General features: G+C 27.7%; 1 protein-coding gene across 2 annotated transcripts; it reads left to right on the top strand.

Moving 5' to 3' along the window:
* Positions 1-1,472: 1,472 nt before the first annotated feature.
* Positions 1,473-15,202, top strand: LOC100197977 (torsin-1A). 2 transcript variants are annotated; one of them, XM_065801415.1, is made up of 4 exons: positions 1,473-1,644; positions 3,856-3,900; positions 14,022-14,276; positions 14,463-15,202. In XM_065801415.1, exons 1-4 carry the CDS (start codon positions 1,506-1,508, stop codon positions 14,894-14,896), a joined length of 873 nt encoding a protein of 290 aa, XP_065657487.1. In that variant the 5' UTR covers positions 1,473-1,505; the 3' UTR covers positions 14,897-15,202. The 2 variants fall into 2 exon arrangements, with proteins under 2 accessions (XP_065657487.1, XP_065657486.1); XM_065801414.1 differs by having other exon boundaries at positions 14,022-15,202.
* Positions 15,203-15,619: the final 417 nt, after the last annotated feature.

Below are 15,619 nucleotides of genomic sequence, written 5' to 3'. Positions count from 1 at the left end.
AGAGTCAAATATGTATTATAATAATAGGGTGTATTGTTGTATTTGTATTAATATTGTATTTGATTAAAAAGTTTCATATATTATTTAAAATTACTTATATTACTTAAAGTATTTTTGTTAGCATTTTTGCATTGAAATGTATTTGTAACTCCATAAACGTTAATAGGTGTTTATTTTGGGTAAAACCAAAAGATTTGGTTGTTGTTGTTTTAACTCAAAAATAATATAAAAGTTTGTTTTTGATTTGTTAAAAGAGTTGTTTTCATTCTTCTATTTAGTGTACCATTTTATCAGTATTGTCTTTGTATTTTTTTTTAAACCTAAAATACAAATACTTGTATTTGTATTTGGATTTGTATTTAGGAATCTAGAATTAATTGTGTTTGATCAAATGCATTTGACCCTAGCCCTAATCATAGAGTAGTTTCCACAATTTTTCACAATGTTATTTATTTATGCTTTTGTGTTTGAGCATTTTGTTAATTGATTTTGATTATAGATACAAGTTTATTATTATTCACATTGCAACGTGAAAATTTTCATTTTAGTATTACGTGTGTTTTTGGGAGATGCTGTTTCTGCTGGTTTTAAATAAGTTTTAGTGTATTGTTCTATTTGAAGTTTCTATTGCTGCAATGGGATTTTTATCTTATACATAAAGTATAATTAATGAAAATCTTTTATAAAATTATATCCCTCTTACAATAATATGGTATTGCAAATTGTAGTAGATTGTAGCTGAGAGAGATTTTATATAAATAAGTATATCATATGAAATGACACATAAATATAAATATAAATGCAGATTTTAGCATGATGGTAAAAGTTATCCAGATCAGAACAATGACTCAGGTTTGCTAACTAATAATCTAGATCTAAATAATCTAAATCTTGATTCTTATTTGGTTCTAATCTTCTTGTTTTATATTGAATCTTTCTCTCTACTTTTATCTAAAAGAAAATGTGTTGCACTATCAATAACGCTTCAAACCACAATGGGATAAAAGTCAAATCTTTTTCCAATATTTTTGAAAGAAAAAGTAAAATAGTATCAGACATTTTTTTTTCATCACAAATCATTCTTAATAATGCCTAAATATGTAATCATATTCTTGTCCCAACCATGTGTATAAAAATTATAGAAATGTGTTATTAGACTGAAAATTGTAAATTAATGTAATTTGTAATTTAATCAGTGCTAAAGGTAGTGCTTTGAAAATCAGTTGGTGTAATGTAATATTGATAACATAAAGAATATAATATCAAACATTTATAAAGTATAAAGTATATAAAGATTTTATTTTTTAAATCTGCTCAGTAACCAATAATTCTGTGTATTCCAAAAAGATTTATAAAATGAAATATACGTATTTTATCTTTAAAGTTATTTATCATTATACCTTTTGTGTCGATTTGTTTTTGTCTTGATTTGCTTTTGTCTTGATAATTTTTGACTTTTCATTTACTTATCAGATTTATAGATGATTTTACTCAACTAACTTATAATGAATAGTAAATTGACTTGGAATATCATTTTTATTTCTTTGGTTGCGGTGCATTTTATTGAAGCCATAACAACAGCTGGTGTTGTTGCTGTTGGAACTTTTGCAATAAACGCTGTCAATTTTTTTGTATACGTAAGCTGTATGTATATATTTTTTACCTTAAAATTTTTTATATTCAATTATTAAATTTTTTTTTTTAATATCTATTGAACAGTTTATTCTTTGAGTTTAAACTAGGGCTGAAGCATGTTTAGAAATCCATAATAAAAAAAAGTGTGATTTTTCTTTAAATTTTTCAAGTCTATGCATTATGTTCTTAAACATCAAGCTGATTAAGGGAGAAAAGACAGTTTTGAACGTTTTTTAATTCTTTTTTTAAAAATCAATATTTTATTTATTTTATTCACTTTTTTGAATAAATCGTCTTTTTACGTTAAACATTCTAATTGTATTTTTCAATTAGATATTTTTTTTTTTTTTACAGTCTGTTTTAGCCACTTTAAAAAATAGGTAAAACAAGACTTATGTGAAAATCTTAAAGCAACCACAGATATTTGCAAAATCTAAAATTTTACAAACAGATTGTGTTAAAAATCAAAATAATTAAAAGTTAACTCAAGTCAATTTAATTTTTAAAGTTTCATGGAAATTTAGATTAGATTATGAAAATCCAATCTAAATTTTCTGAATCTAACAGAAACATTGTAATTGGATTAGAAAGATTTGGCTTTACTCATTAATCATATCAACCTGTTTTTTAATAAATATACCAGCAGATGTGCTAGGAGCTTGATGTATATCATCTTTATGAGGATCATCAGAGGTAGATATACTCAATGTTTTTGTCAGAGGATGATTACTTTCACGTAGAAGGTCATTGTTACAGAAAGCATTTTGTAAAAAAAGAATATATTCTATGTCAATTAAATCATGTATTTTTATTGTTTTCCGTAAATACGATAAAAAGCAATCATTTCAGACAATTTTTTCTTGAAAGGACTATTAACTGCCACGTCCAAAGGTTGCATACTATGGGTGTAATTTTAAAAAATTGTTAAAACTACCATTCCATTTTCATAACACTTGATTACATCAAATGTACAATGGCTTTTATAGTCTAATATAAGTAAAACTAGATGGTAAATAAATATAGATAATAAAAACAGACTAGTAAATTTTTTAATGAATAGGCTAGATTTTTTTATAGGTTCTAGAACCTTTAAAAACATTGCCTTGTCTTTTAGCTGCTTGTTGGACTGTTTGCATAATTTATACAATCAGGTGGACTTCCTCTAATCATGGTGTCATGAAACTTCACATAGGGAGATATAAAGACAGAATGAAATTTGCTATAGCATTTCCTATACCACACATGGTATTTAGTTGCCTGTGTTCAGCAAACACACATTGTCATATTATTTTTTGTTTCACGTGGTGTGCTTTTTGACACTCAAAAAATTGAGTGTCAAAAAGCATACCATCAGAAGTGAAGTTGTTTTTTTAAAATCTATTCATAATAGTCAAAAAATTGATTAATATGTGCTTACACATACTTGTTGAGCAAAACAAGGTTGTATTTTCAGGTTTTCGAAGTGAACCGTTATAAAAAATTTATAACTATTAAAACAAAAATGATGTTATTGCAACGTAACAGATTTAGAATTAGTGGTCTCTAATGGCGTGTCATTACTAAATTACCATTGTCGCAATTTAAGACTTTCTCTTACAATTTAGAGCATTGTCAACCCTTTATCTCGATTGCCTAGCAAATCTTATGCATACAGTTATTTTGTGTAACAAAATTTTTTTTTGATTTAGTCCAGTTAGTTGTACCACTACAATGTTGTGCGTGGTCGAATATTCCTGATGCATCCCAGTTGCCTTTAGTTATGTTTCTCTCATCCCCATTAACACATGTGGATATTTTCTTTCATTTCACCAACGTAAATCGAATCACACAAATAATCTAACTGATAGACATCGGATAACTATTTGGATGCAATATTGATTTAATGCAACCAAAATATCACTATTAAATAACAAAAATAATATATAACTGAACATGATGTAATTTTTTATCATTTAAATATAAAATATATTGTTAACGATATATTTCATATTTAAATGATAAAAAATTACATAATTATGTTAAAGTATATATTTTAAAATGTACATTTATATATATATATATGTGTGTGTGTGTATATATATATATATATATATTATATATATATATATATATATATATATATATATATATATATTTTTGTTTATTAAATAACTAATTTTGATTGTTGTAATAAATATTGATAGTTCAATCTTTTAACTCATTTTATATGTGGTCTCTTAGGCACGCATTATAATCAGAAGTCCATTGAAAATTTAAATGAGAAAGGTAATAATATATATCAGTATATGTTTTAAAAGTATATGTTTTATTAGTATTTGATTTAAAAGTTAGTAGTCTAACTTTTAAATCACCATCTATGAATTTTTTTTTTTTTTTGCTTCTATCAAAGTTATTTTATAGAAAGTTTTTATTTATGTTTAATCATTACTAATATTTAATGCTGTAGCTTTACCTCTACAAAACTCTTATTCGTCTCTGTATGAAATGCTGTTGTCGTATTTAGGCTGCTTTTTCTAATGATGCTCTTTTTCTTCTAGACAAGGTTCAAAAATGCAAAATGTAGTTGGACCTGCCTAATCTGCCAAATTCGAGCCTCTCTCCCATCGTCGTAAAGTTGCATCTTTTTCTCTTTTCGACAAAAACTTTCGTGCCCAAAGGAGTTGTCATCTCTAGTTCCATTAACTAAAACTCATTCTTGTTTGACTCATCATCCAGCAAAGTCTCATCCTTTTGTTTTATCTTTCCCTGCATGTTCTAAAAGCTTTTATTCAACTAGTTTTTTTTCTTTAACTCTTTGTAACTCTCTCGCATCTTCATGTTTTCTTGACTTATACAACTTTCATCTTTTCAAGTCTTCTGTCAACCATTTTGCTCTATAACTCTATAGTTTCTGTACCAAAAAAAAACACTGTGCTTATTAATTTAAGAAAGGCGTTGTACCTAACTGTCACTGATTACGATAGATAAATTAACACTTTAACTATTGTCAAGTGATTTTTTGTTGATTTTTGAGATTTTTTCCAGTCTTACGACAAACTTTGTTTTCTTAAAATGCTGCTACTGGAGCCTTGGATCAAAAAATCTAAATCTAAAATGGTTTCCTAAAAAGATTGGGTAAAGGGCTTTCGAACTTTTGTTGTAAACTAAATAAGATCAAAACGTATCAATGTGATTCAAAAATGTATATACACATTTTTTCTGTGGTTATTTTAGGTGCTCCAAGAAGACTTAACGGTCGCATCACAGAGCACAACAGAAAAGCATTTAAATTAGAAGTTTTCCTTGTTTTATGTTGAAAAAAAGCCTAGAGAAGACATCAAACCACAGATCAGTGAAAGATCCAGCATTTTTTGGTGTTTGAGACAGCTAACAGACATGGCGTAAACTCCAAAAATTCTTTTTTTAAAATGTGTTAAATAATGATGCTTTGCAAAATATTGCAATGATTGGAGACTTGGAACAAAAAAAACCCTAAAATTTCATCCCCCCTGCCCAAAGCGTGAGAGCAGCAAGTTTGTAAAATAATTTTTTTTCTATTCTTAGCTAAGTTTATATTCATCGATTTACTTCACACAGCTTTATGTAATTATTTCCCTGCTATCTGTTTCTTTTTTCTACATCCACAATCCATAATTATGCCCAGATTATCACAAATTTCTTTTCCATAAACAACTGCTGTTAAAAATAATTTTAAAGCTTCTAGTTAGATATCACATTCATGTTCAAATCTTTTTGTTTGGAGGTAGATCTCCCACAATCCGAGAAAACATAAAAGAAATCTAAAATTGTTAATTGTAAGTAACAGCAACCCTAGCATTTGATCTAGTATATTTGTTTTTCATTTGATCTAGTAAATTTGATCTAGTAAATTTGTTTTCACAAACCTGTTGCTTCGCATCATTTAAGATTTTCGAATAATTTTTTTTCACAACAATAACTGCATCTTCCCTTGCATTCTATTGTGTTTTTATTATGTGCTTAACACTTTGACCAATGACTGAAACCAAAACATTTCAGCGACTAGTTGAAGAGTAAAATGTGAATAATTGCTCCATAGTTCCAAAAAATATAACAGAGTTCACTGCAACTGGTGCTGCATGCACACCTGCTAAGCTTAGTAAATGGTTAGTGCTTGCAACAAGTTCTGCTTTTCTGTTGATTTCTGAATTTCTTTCTGAACATCAGTAGGTGACCAGATATTTCAGCAACATTATCGTATACTTGTCCTCTACAATTTTAAATATCTATTCCATCATTTTCTAACTTTTTTTATCATAGTTGAAGTAGAGTCAGCATTTTTCCCTTTTTTTTCTGCATTTTTCCAACAAACACTTGGTATCCATTGATCCTACTGTAATATAAAGCTTGGCTGGTTTGATCTTTAAAAGAATTATCAGTGCTGTCAAACACCATTAAAAAATACTTAGCTTCTAATACTTGTTCAATAACTATTCTTTTGAGGTTTTTTTCACTAAGTCTCAAAAAACATGGGGGTCATACTTTGCCAACAAATGAACAAGTTCTATGAAATTTCCAGTTTCGTCAAAACAACTTGTTTTGAATAGTAGGTGGCAAGTAAGATAAAGAATTTTTTTTTCCCTAGTTTGGTTTTTAGAATGTGTTTACGTAGCATGGAGTCATATTTTGCCAACAAATAAACTAGTTCTAAAAAATTTATTCTCTTTCCAGTAGTATTTCCATTTTCTAGTCTTGATCTTCATTGCCAAAATCTTCTCCAATAGACAAATTTTGTTAATCATTTTTTTTTGTCTTGACAACTGTCAAAATAACCTTTGTTTGAAAAACAATTCTCTTCTATTTTAATGTACTTCATTTTTATATTGGGTCTTGCCTATAAGGGTTAGTATTACGGTCGTCAAGCATGACTATTTTCTAAAAACAATTACTGTTGCTGCGGAAGTAGATGTTTGTCTCTGGAATACGCCTGGGCTAGTTTTTAGAATCTGAAATCAGTTATAAATCCACGCATAGGTGTTAAATCTATCATGGTTTTTAAGTATGACTGGGCTGCCTTGGAGTAGTTCAGAGATAAATCTTTTATGCTGGTCACTAACAACAAGAGACTCTACTGAACGACATGAACAGCACAGACTTACGCATTACACCTATATAATTATGATTGATTATTTGATGTGATTTTTAAGTTTGTTTGGTTATCAAATTTAAAAATCATAAGATATACCATTGTAAGTATTGTTTGGGTGCATTGTCTTTTTTTTTTTTGTCGTTATATTAACATATTTTTAAATATTCTTCTATTTATCGTTATTTTTGTCAAATTATAATTATCGTTATTTTTGTCAGCTGCCACAAATATGCTTTGTCCGAAAAATAATTCTCTAATGTACTTTATTTTTCAACCAAAATTTTGAATTTAATGAAATCTAGTAATCTTGATTGTATCTCCTGCCACTTCTTGACGTCATCTTCAACTTTTGTTCTTTTTTTATCAATTGATACTCCAAGTCAAATTTTAATTTCCAACTTCTTCCATTTTATGAAAACTTTATATATGGCACATTTCCTCTAACTTGACTCTTGAATCCAATGGCTATTCCAGTTAAAATGAATAATCCATTGTTAGACATCATTCCTTCCTTCGCATCCTTTGCTAAAGTCAAGTCTAAATTTTTCTATTCAGGCTCTTCTATGGCTCCAGACAACATTTTCATCATAGTCTTACAAAAGTTTCCAAATTTCTCTTTAATTTTTGCTAAACTATTTACAAGTGCTAAATAAGTGGTTCAAATTTTTTAAAAACTCTAGAAAACACTCTGACCTCTCTAACTATCCTCCAATTTTCTTCTTTCTCTTATTAGTTTCTTTTTTTAAAGTCTTTAGGTTATTAAGTTTTTTCTAACTGCAGTTTTTAAAGTCATCCTTAAAAGCCAATACTCTTCTTTATTTCCAGTAACTTCCTGGATACTGCAAGATTTTATTTTTTTCTATTATTTTGTTTTCTACATTAACGATCTTCTTGACAATCTTACATCTAAAGTGGCTCTATTTGTTGATAACTCAGCTTTATACTCTTGTCTTGTCTTGTCTTAACAAAAAAGTCTTCACTTTTTTATCGCTTGGAACAAGCAGCCAATCTTGAATCTGACTGTTCAATGTTCTTGTTCAAAGTTGTTTTTGAGTGTTTTTTTTTAAACGTAACATTTGTTTTTGAGTGTTTTTTTTAAAACGTAACATTTACAGTAACTCTGCACGGTTTCATGTAATCTGAGGTATAAGTACCAATTTTTGAGATAGACAGAGCCAAAAGACAGTAACTCTCGCATTCAATTATGTTTGTAAAGTTTACGATGTCAAAACGATTTTTTAAGTTACAGTGTTTTGACTTTTTACGACAGCATTAAGCTATAAGAGAAACTACAGAAATAAAAACAAGCTGCCCTTATTGATGGTAAACTTATCACAAAAGAAAATAACTATTTTAAGATTGATTGAGTAAAGTTAGGCGAGCATCAGAAAAATCTGAAAAATCTCTGCTTTTAATTTTGAATGTCTGAGTTTTTTAATTTTTGTAGTTGTAATTTAAACATTCATTTATTTTTTTTAAATAGTTTGAATTTTCATGCTATATTTTGCTATAAAATGTCATATCCAAAAGTATTGTTGGGTTAGCATAGGAACAGCCACAAATATTCATTGAGACTAATCCAATGTAGCGTCCATTATTGACTAGCATTTTAGCGTACAGAAGTACTATTCAAGCGCTGAATTGGCAGTGGCAGGATTTGAACCCGTATCGTACAACAGTCCAGGTTTTAACATTTCGTTTGACGCTCTAACCAACTGAGCTATCCAGCCATTAAAAAATATGTAACGAAAAAATATTTGAGAATTTGTCTGATTTCCTTTGTGAAATCCTATTTTGGTTAAATTTTATTAAAGATACTGTGAAATTTTATTTTATTTAAATTTTATAATAGATTCTGTAAAATCGCCTAAGTTCGATCGCCATGTAACTTTGATTAATATTTATTTGAAACCTGCTGAAATAATTTGTTTTCAAAACAAGAGTTTTGCATTCAAAACAAGAGAAATTATGCATACTATTGAAATTGAAAATAAGCAAAGTATTGAATAAAATGATCAAATTTAGCGCTACACCTTTTTAAATGTAATTGAGAACTTAAAAGTTGTAATTAAGAAACGTACCCAGTAAACACACAAACGTCTATTAAACGTCAAAACAACGTTTCAACAAAATGTTCAAATTTGGTCAATTATCTGTTTAGAATGAAATCCAGGTTAATGTTTAGAATAAACGTCCATAAAAGGTCTATATTTAAACGTATTTTAGACGTTTATTATAGGATTACTATATATATATAAAGCGTTTAGATTTTGTCAAAATAAACGTATATTAAACCTTTAGATCTTGTCTAATAGTCTCTTTGATTTAGTTAACGTAATTTTAATTTATTTAAGTTTTAAAACTTATAATAAATTAAAATTACATTATAACTTTTTAAGTTTATATAAGTGATAAGACCTATATAGGTCTTGAAATTTGTAAATAAGATATAGTTATAAAAGTAATAAAATATATAAATAAGATATATTGTGCATTATACTTGTTTATGCTTCGATAATTAAAAGAAATTAAATGATCGAGCTTTTTCTAGTGGAAATTTCATAGTAACAATTTCTATCAAGTATTTTTTAAATTTAATCTCATTAGCAGAAAATAAGTTTACATTAAGATTAAGTTAAAGAATACTAATAAAATTAATAAACTCATAAACATTTATTTTGGATCACTGTTTTTATCAATGCATCATCAAAAATCTTTCTTATATACCGTCTGCCGCTTGTTTATCCTGCACCTGTTCTTGTGGAACATCATCTTCTACATTCGTATCCTGATCGTCTGATTTTGTAACTGCAAAAAATAGGGTAAAATAGTTAGCATTTTAAATGTACATTCATAAATTAAAATTGGAATTACACAGAACAACTTTACATATAGAGGATTTTCTGAATGGAAGTTTTTCAAAATTTCCTGTACCATCCATGTTTATTTTTGACAGTAAAAAAGTTAGTAACGTTGCGACATAACATATGCAGTGGTTTTTACCAGCTCTGTTTCACCAATTTTCTTTAGCAAATGTAACCAAATTAAGCTTATATGCATCTAAATTAAAAATATAAATATTTAGTTATTAAACATCTTGATTATAGCAAAGATGAATACCTACTGTTACACAATCATACTAGGGCTTACAAAATGAATTTAAACTGTTTATAAAACTTTCGAAAAAAGTTCTTGCAGCAGGACTTTCATAACAAGAGACCAGCAACTCATATTTTTTAACTGTGTCAATGTAACCATCAATAATTTCTATGAAATCAGAGTCCATTAAATTGTTGGCATTTAGGAAGGTAGGTCGCAAAAAGTGCTTTTTCAAAAAGAACTTCAATGAATTAAAATGTCCGCACCCAAAACTCGTTTATTATTTATTTATCAGTCGTTTTGCTTTTAGTTGTTGAAGGGAAATGAATCTTGAAAACGCAGTTAAGTCTAATTTAATTATTTAGTCAATGAAAAAGAATTTTTTTGGAGTAAATCAAAAATATTCTTTATTTAACAGAGTCAAGGGTGTGTCGTTTTAAAGTCCGCCATTTGTTTTATATATTTAATTAAAGTTACTACAACTGATTGTAGATAGTCATGCTCTTGTCAGTTTTTAATTGTTTTTGATTTATATAACAACATTAGACTCTAAGTTTTTCTAAACATTCTCATCTTATCTTTAATTAGAGATGAGAAGCGATACAAATTGTTTGCTGATTATATTTGAATAAAGTAATAAATAATAATGTTCATGTGTATTCATCACTTCAATACAAATATTTACTTATTATAGTTTAATAAAATTGAAATATTCAACTGATGTTACCTGTTGCGTTTGTGGCAAGAATATGCAATTTGTTGAAATTATTTCAACATCTATATTTTCATAATACTATGTGTTTTTAGATGTCTACTTTCTAATGCCTTTATTTTTGTTGTTTTTTTTTATTTCGTTTTAATTATGCCTATTTAAACCGCATGATTTATGCTGTTATGTGAGTCTTCTGACTAATGGCTGTATTAATTTATTTTAATATAATATATGTTTATTAAACGTTGATCAAACGTTTAGAATAACGACATTTAGAATAATTTAATAATTTTATATAATAATAATAAAACTTTATAATAAAAACGTTTAGAATAACTTATATTAGTCAATAATGTAAACGCGTGATCGACGTTTAATAAACGTATATATTAAAAGATTTAAAGCCTAGATTTTAAATCTATAAATATTTACATTTAGTTAAGCTCGATTAAAGGTTTACAATATTGACTAATGTAAGTCAATATTCTGAACGTTAGTTTGATGTTTAGTAAACGTATATATTAAAAAAGTTTCAAATCTACATTTCAAATCAAGCGTCGATTTTTAGTCAATAATATGTCGCTAAACGTTTTATCCATTTTTCGACCAGTTTCGACTAAATATTGACCAATTCTGAACCAATCTGTGTTTACTAGGTAGCATGTAATCACGAAAAGGAAAATTGTAATTAAGAATCGTAGATGTAATTTGAAACATGAAAGTTGTAAATAAGAAATCATAAGATGTAATTGAGATGTATACATAAATACAACATAATAGTTGTAGTTGAGAAAATTTTATAATATAGATTCTCAGAAAATGTACTTTGTGTTTTTAATTTTATTGCCTTAATTTACCTTGTAATTTAAGGATGAATCCTTAAATTACAAGGTAATTTAAGGATTCATCCTTAAATTACAAGGTTTCATCCTTAAATTACAAGGATTCATCCTTAAATTACAATTATTTGGCCAAGGTGGACGGACATATGGGTTGGTTTTCAATAAATGGTAATATAATATACCGGGTTCAACATTAGACTGTAGGGTCTTAAACGTAACAAATAAGCTAGTGAATTAAACCCTTTCCAATGAAAGAATGATATTGCTGAAAGAGTTTCAATACAGTGTTTTAATGGTGAAAATTATTAAAATCGAACAATTCTAAAAAAAAATTTAGTTTTTATATATCTAAATTTTTATTACTTCTTTAATTTTATTCGAATACATAAATCTTCGTATCAAAATATAGGTGTAACATTGGGCTACGATTTTATATTAACTTCTCGCCACTGGGCGTATCTTGGAGGATCGAGGTGGTGCAGAACAACCACCACTTTAATCGTAAAATATGCATATTGTTTTCATGCAAAAGAGTTTTTTTACAAAATTTTTTCATACTATAAGATTATAAAATACTAAAATTTTATTCTAGACCACAACTAAATATGAGAGTATGAGAAAATATCTTAGAGTTGCAGGGAATGTGGTGGTGATTGTTTAACAAACCCTATTTTTAAAAATGTTTAATTCTTATAAATAGATTGTTATCAAAATAATTGAAGTTAATAATTGAAATTGTTGTAAATTGAATACAACTTACAACACATACAATAAAATTTATCTTTTACAAGATTATACAAGTTTTGTGCATTATACATCATAATAGGGCGTCCACTAACCCCCTCCCCTTCCCCCACCACCTCTATTCAAATTAAAAATATAAACTTTCAGTAATTTGATCTCATTTAAGTTTATATTTATTAAATATAGATGTAAGTTAAAAAAAATAAAACTTTTTCAGAAGAAAAAAAATATAGATAAAAAAATTAGATAAAAAATCTCATGTAAACGTTTCTACGTAAGGGACTGTCCATAAATGTCAGTGATTTTTCGACCCCCTCCCTCCTTCCCCCGTGTGTTAAAGCCTGACAATTTCTGGCCAGCCCTCCTTTATATACGATATCAGTTTTTGTACCCCCCTCCTTCCTCGTTCTAAAGTAACATTAAAAATATGCGGTAATACCATTGATTTTTTTCTGGTTAAATTATACATTTATATAATAGTAGATCTCAGCAAGTTATATTATAGAATAGTTGATACCTCGTCAAATAATGAACAAACTAGTCAAAATTTTATTCTATATCTATAATATAAATTCAATCACTCATCATCTTCCCATGGGTTGTTGAAGTGATCTTCGATAATAATAACAATTGTATTTGAAATAATGACAAATGACCCTATGTGTTTGCTTTGAAACACATTTTATAATCCCCTAGGGTGAGAATAACGATTGTTAAATTTATATACAAATTGTTGATATCTGTAAATAATTAGATTTTCAGTCAAATGGTAATACCATAGTAAAATGTTGGTAAATTTTTAATTTATTTAATGTCTCTGAAAAACTTACATCGAATTCCCCACTAAGCAAACATGCCATTTCTATACCACATTGCACATGTAAATACCTTTAAAATCTGCTCGAATAAACTTAATTTTTTTTTTAAATTGTCATCATTTTGGTCTCAACAAACCCCCCCCCCTTCCACCATATTGTCAATTCTTGTCAAATTTTTTATTAACCTTCCCCTCTCCCCCCCTCCCTACATTTACTGACATCATGGATGGCCCCTAATTCTTTGTGTTTTATCGTGCAAAAATCAAATTAACGCTGATGAACTTAAAAAATATGCCAAAGAAACAGCAGAGCTCTACGTTTCTCTGTACCCATGGTTTCCAATGTCTCAAATTGTACATAAAATTTTAATTCATAGTTCTCAAGTTGTAAGAGATAAACCAGCACCAGTCTTCTTTTTGAGGAAGCTCAGAATTGTCGAAATAAAGAGAACACTATACAAGAAAATATTCAAGAAAAGTCACTAATGAAGATGTTATGCGAAGATTATTGTGCAGTTTAGATTCAATTATTAGCTCTCTAAAAAGTAGTTCGAGATGTATTAAAGAACTTGACTTAACTAAGATTGTATTAAACTTTTGTTATAACTTTTTTTTAATTTTAAGTTTTGTATATTTTTACTCTGATTTCTGATAAGATATTTAATAAATAAATGTTTCTTTGTTTATAAAAAAGGGTCTAACGCGTAAGAAACATTTTAATGCTTCGAATCTGGGAAAAACTGTTTCTAAAAGTAATGTCTGAAATCACAAACGCGATTAAAATTCGGGTGAGTTTTATTTTTGGGGATTTTTTTTTTCTTTTTTTTTTTGTAGAAACCACTCGGTATTTTTTAAGCATTCACGCCCCATCTCCCCATCATTTTATTTGTAGAATTGCCTCTGACGAGGCCCGTGTCACCTAATAAATTCAGGTTTATTGTAGTTTAAGCTTTTAAAGACTGTGTCAATGTTTTCAAGACAAATAGAATTTATTTAATAATGAAGTTATTTTAAAAAAACTTTATTTTTAAATTTGAAAATGTATTATTATTATTTACTTTTTAGATTTCTGTAAAAATAACGAATGCTGCAATGATCAATGGTTGATTGAGGATCTTTCAGGTTTGGAAAACGAATTGAATGAAAAGGTTTTCGGCCAACACTTAGCCAATAAACTTGTTAGTAAAGCTGTTAAGTCTCATATTAAAAATAAAGATCCAAAATCACCTTTGGTCATGTCTTTTCATGGATGGACTGGAACTGGTAAAACTTTTATTTCGCAAATTGTTGCCAATTCTTTATTCAAAAAAGGTATAAAAAGTAAGTTTTATCAATTTAAAGTTGCATCAATACATTTTAAAAATAGTAATAATTTAAATGAATACAAAGACGAATTAATTGAGCTTATTCAGAATAATTCAGAGCAATGTTATCGCATGTTATTTGTTTTTGATGAGTTTGATTTCATGCCAGTGGGTCTTTCCGACGTTATGACTCCTTTTTTAGACTACCACGCTGCAGTAGATGGTCGAGATTATCGCAAAAATATATTTATTTTTCTAAGCAATGTTGCTGGTGACATGATAAGCGATTATATTGTTAGACATTATAAAAGTAATAGGTCTAGGGAGTCAATTGTCAGTAAAGATTTAGAAAAACGTATAGCTATTATTGCCTTAAATTCAAAGGGTGGATTTAATGACTCAAACATCATTAAAAGGGCATTAATAAACGTTTATGTTCCTTTTCTTCCTTTGGAGAGGAAACATGTCAAACAATGCGCAGAAGCAGATATAAAAAATAAAAATTACAGTTTTAAAAATTCCACTTTGGAAGCTATTGCTGATGAACTTCATTATTTTCCGGATGAAAAACCATGGTTTTCAGCAACAGGTTGTAAAACAGTTGCAAAAAAAGTGGATCAATTACTAAGTGAATAATGATCATTTGAAATTGAATGAACTTTATTAACAAATGATAAAAAATAATATACATGATTATATAATATATGAGTTTTTTATTTTTTTTATTCATAATTTATGTTTTTAAAATCTTTTTTCTTAAATTAAATTTTATACAAAAAAAGCTTCTTTTTTTTCTTGTTGATATAAAGTAATAGTTAAACAAAATAAGTTTAATAAATACAAGAATTTTTTTTTATTTTTCTAAATTTTATTAGGCCTATTATAAATTGTATTTTAATGTTTTAAAGATGTGATATCGAATATGAATTTTTGTGATATCGACTTTTTTTTTTTTTTTTTTGGATTGTTATATGAGGAGCCCTTTTCCAAAACGCGCATAGTCCGAGGAAATTGATTTGGAGAAATCAACGAAAAACTGAATTACATGTGGTTGAGCAACAAGAAAATTTTTTTATCTATATCGTCGAAATTATATATTTTCTCTATATCGTCGAAAATTTTATATTTTCTCTATATCGTCGCTACAATGCAAAACTATCTGAAGTCCATTTTTGGAAAAAATGACTTTTTTGGTTAAAAATACTCTTAAGGTGTATAAAAAACATTTCACAATGTATCGCGCCAAAAATGATTAAATTTTGGACTCTATGAGTAAAATTCAAACATCTTATGTCCAAAATAAATTTAAAGAGACATTCAAAACTATCTTAAGTCCATCTAAACTCAAGCGAGACTATC

Source organism: Hydra vulgaris, chromosome 07 (assembly GCF_038396675.1).
Source record: "Hydra vulgaris chromosome 07, alternate assembly HydraT2T_AEP".
NCBI lineage: Eukaryota > Metazoa > Cnidaria > Hydrozoa > Anthoathecata > Hydridae > Hydra > Hydra vulgaris.
This window is presented reverse-complemented; position numbering and strand designations above follow the sequence as displayed.

Bases quoted from the DNA above. Each gene is read 5' to 3' on its own strand.
- LOC100197977 (XM_065801414.1), top strand. From the start codon at position 1,506: ATGAATAGTAAATTGACTTGGAATATCATTTTTATTTCTTTGGTTGCG. The intron at 1,645-3,855 runs GTATGTATATAT...GTGGTCTCTTAG, and splicing joins TTTTTTTGTATACGTAAGCT to GCACGCATTATAATCAGAAG. The intron at 3,901-14,021 runs GTAATAATATAT...TTTACTTTTTAG, and splicing joins TGAAAATTTAAATGAGAAAG to ATTTCTGTAAAAATAACGAA.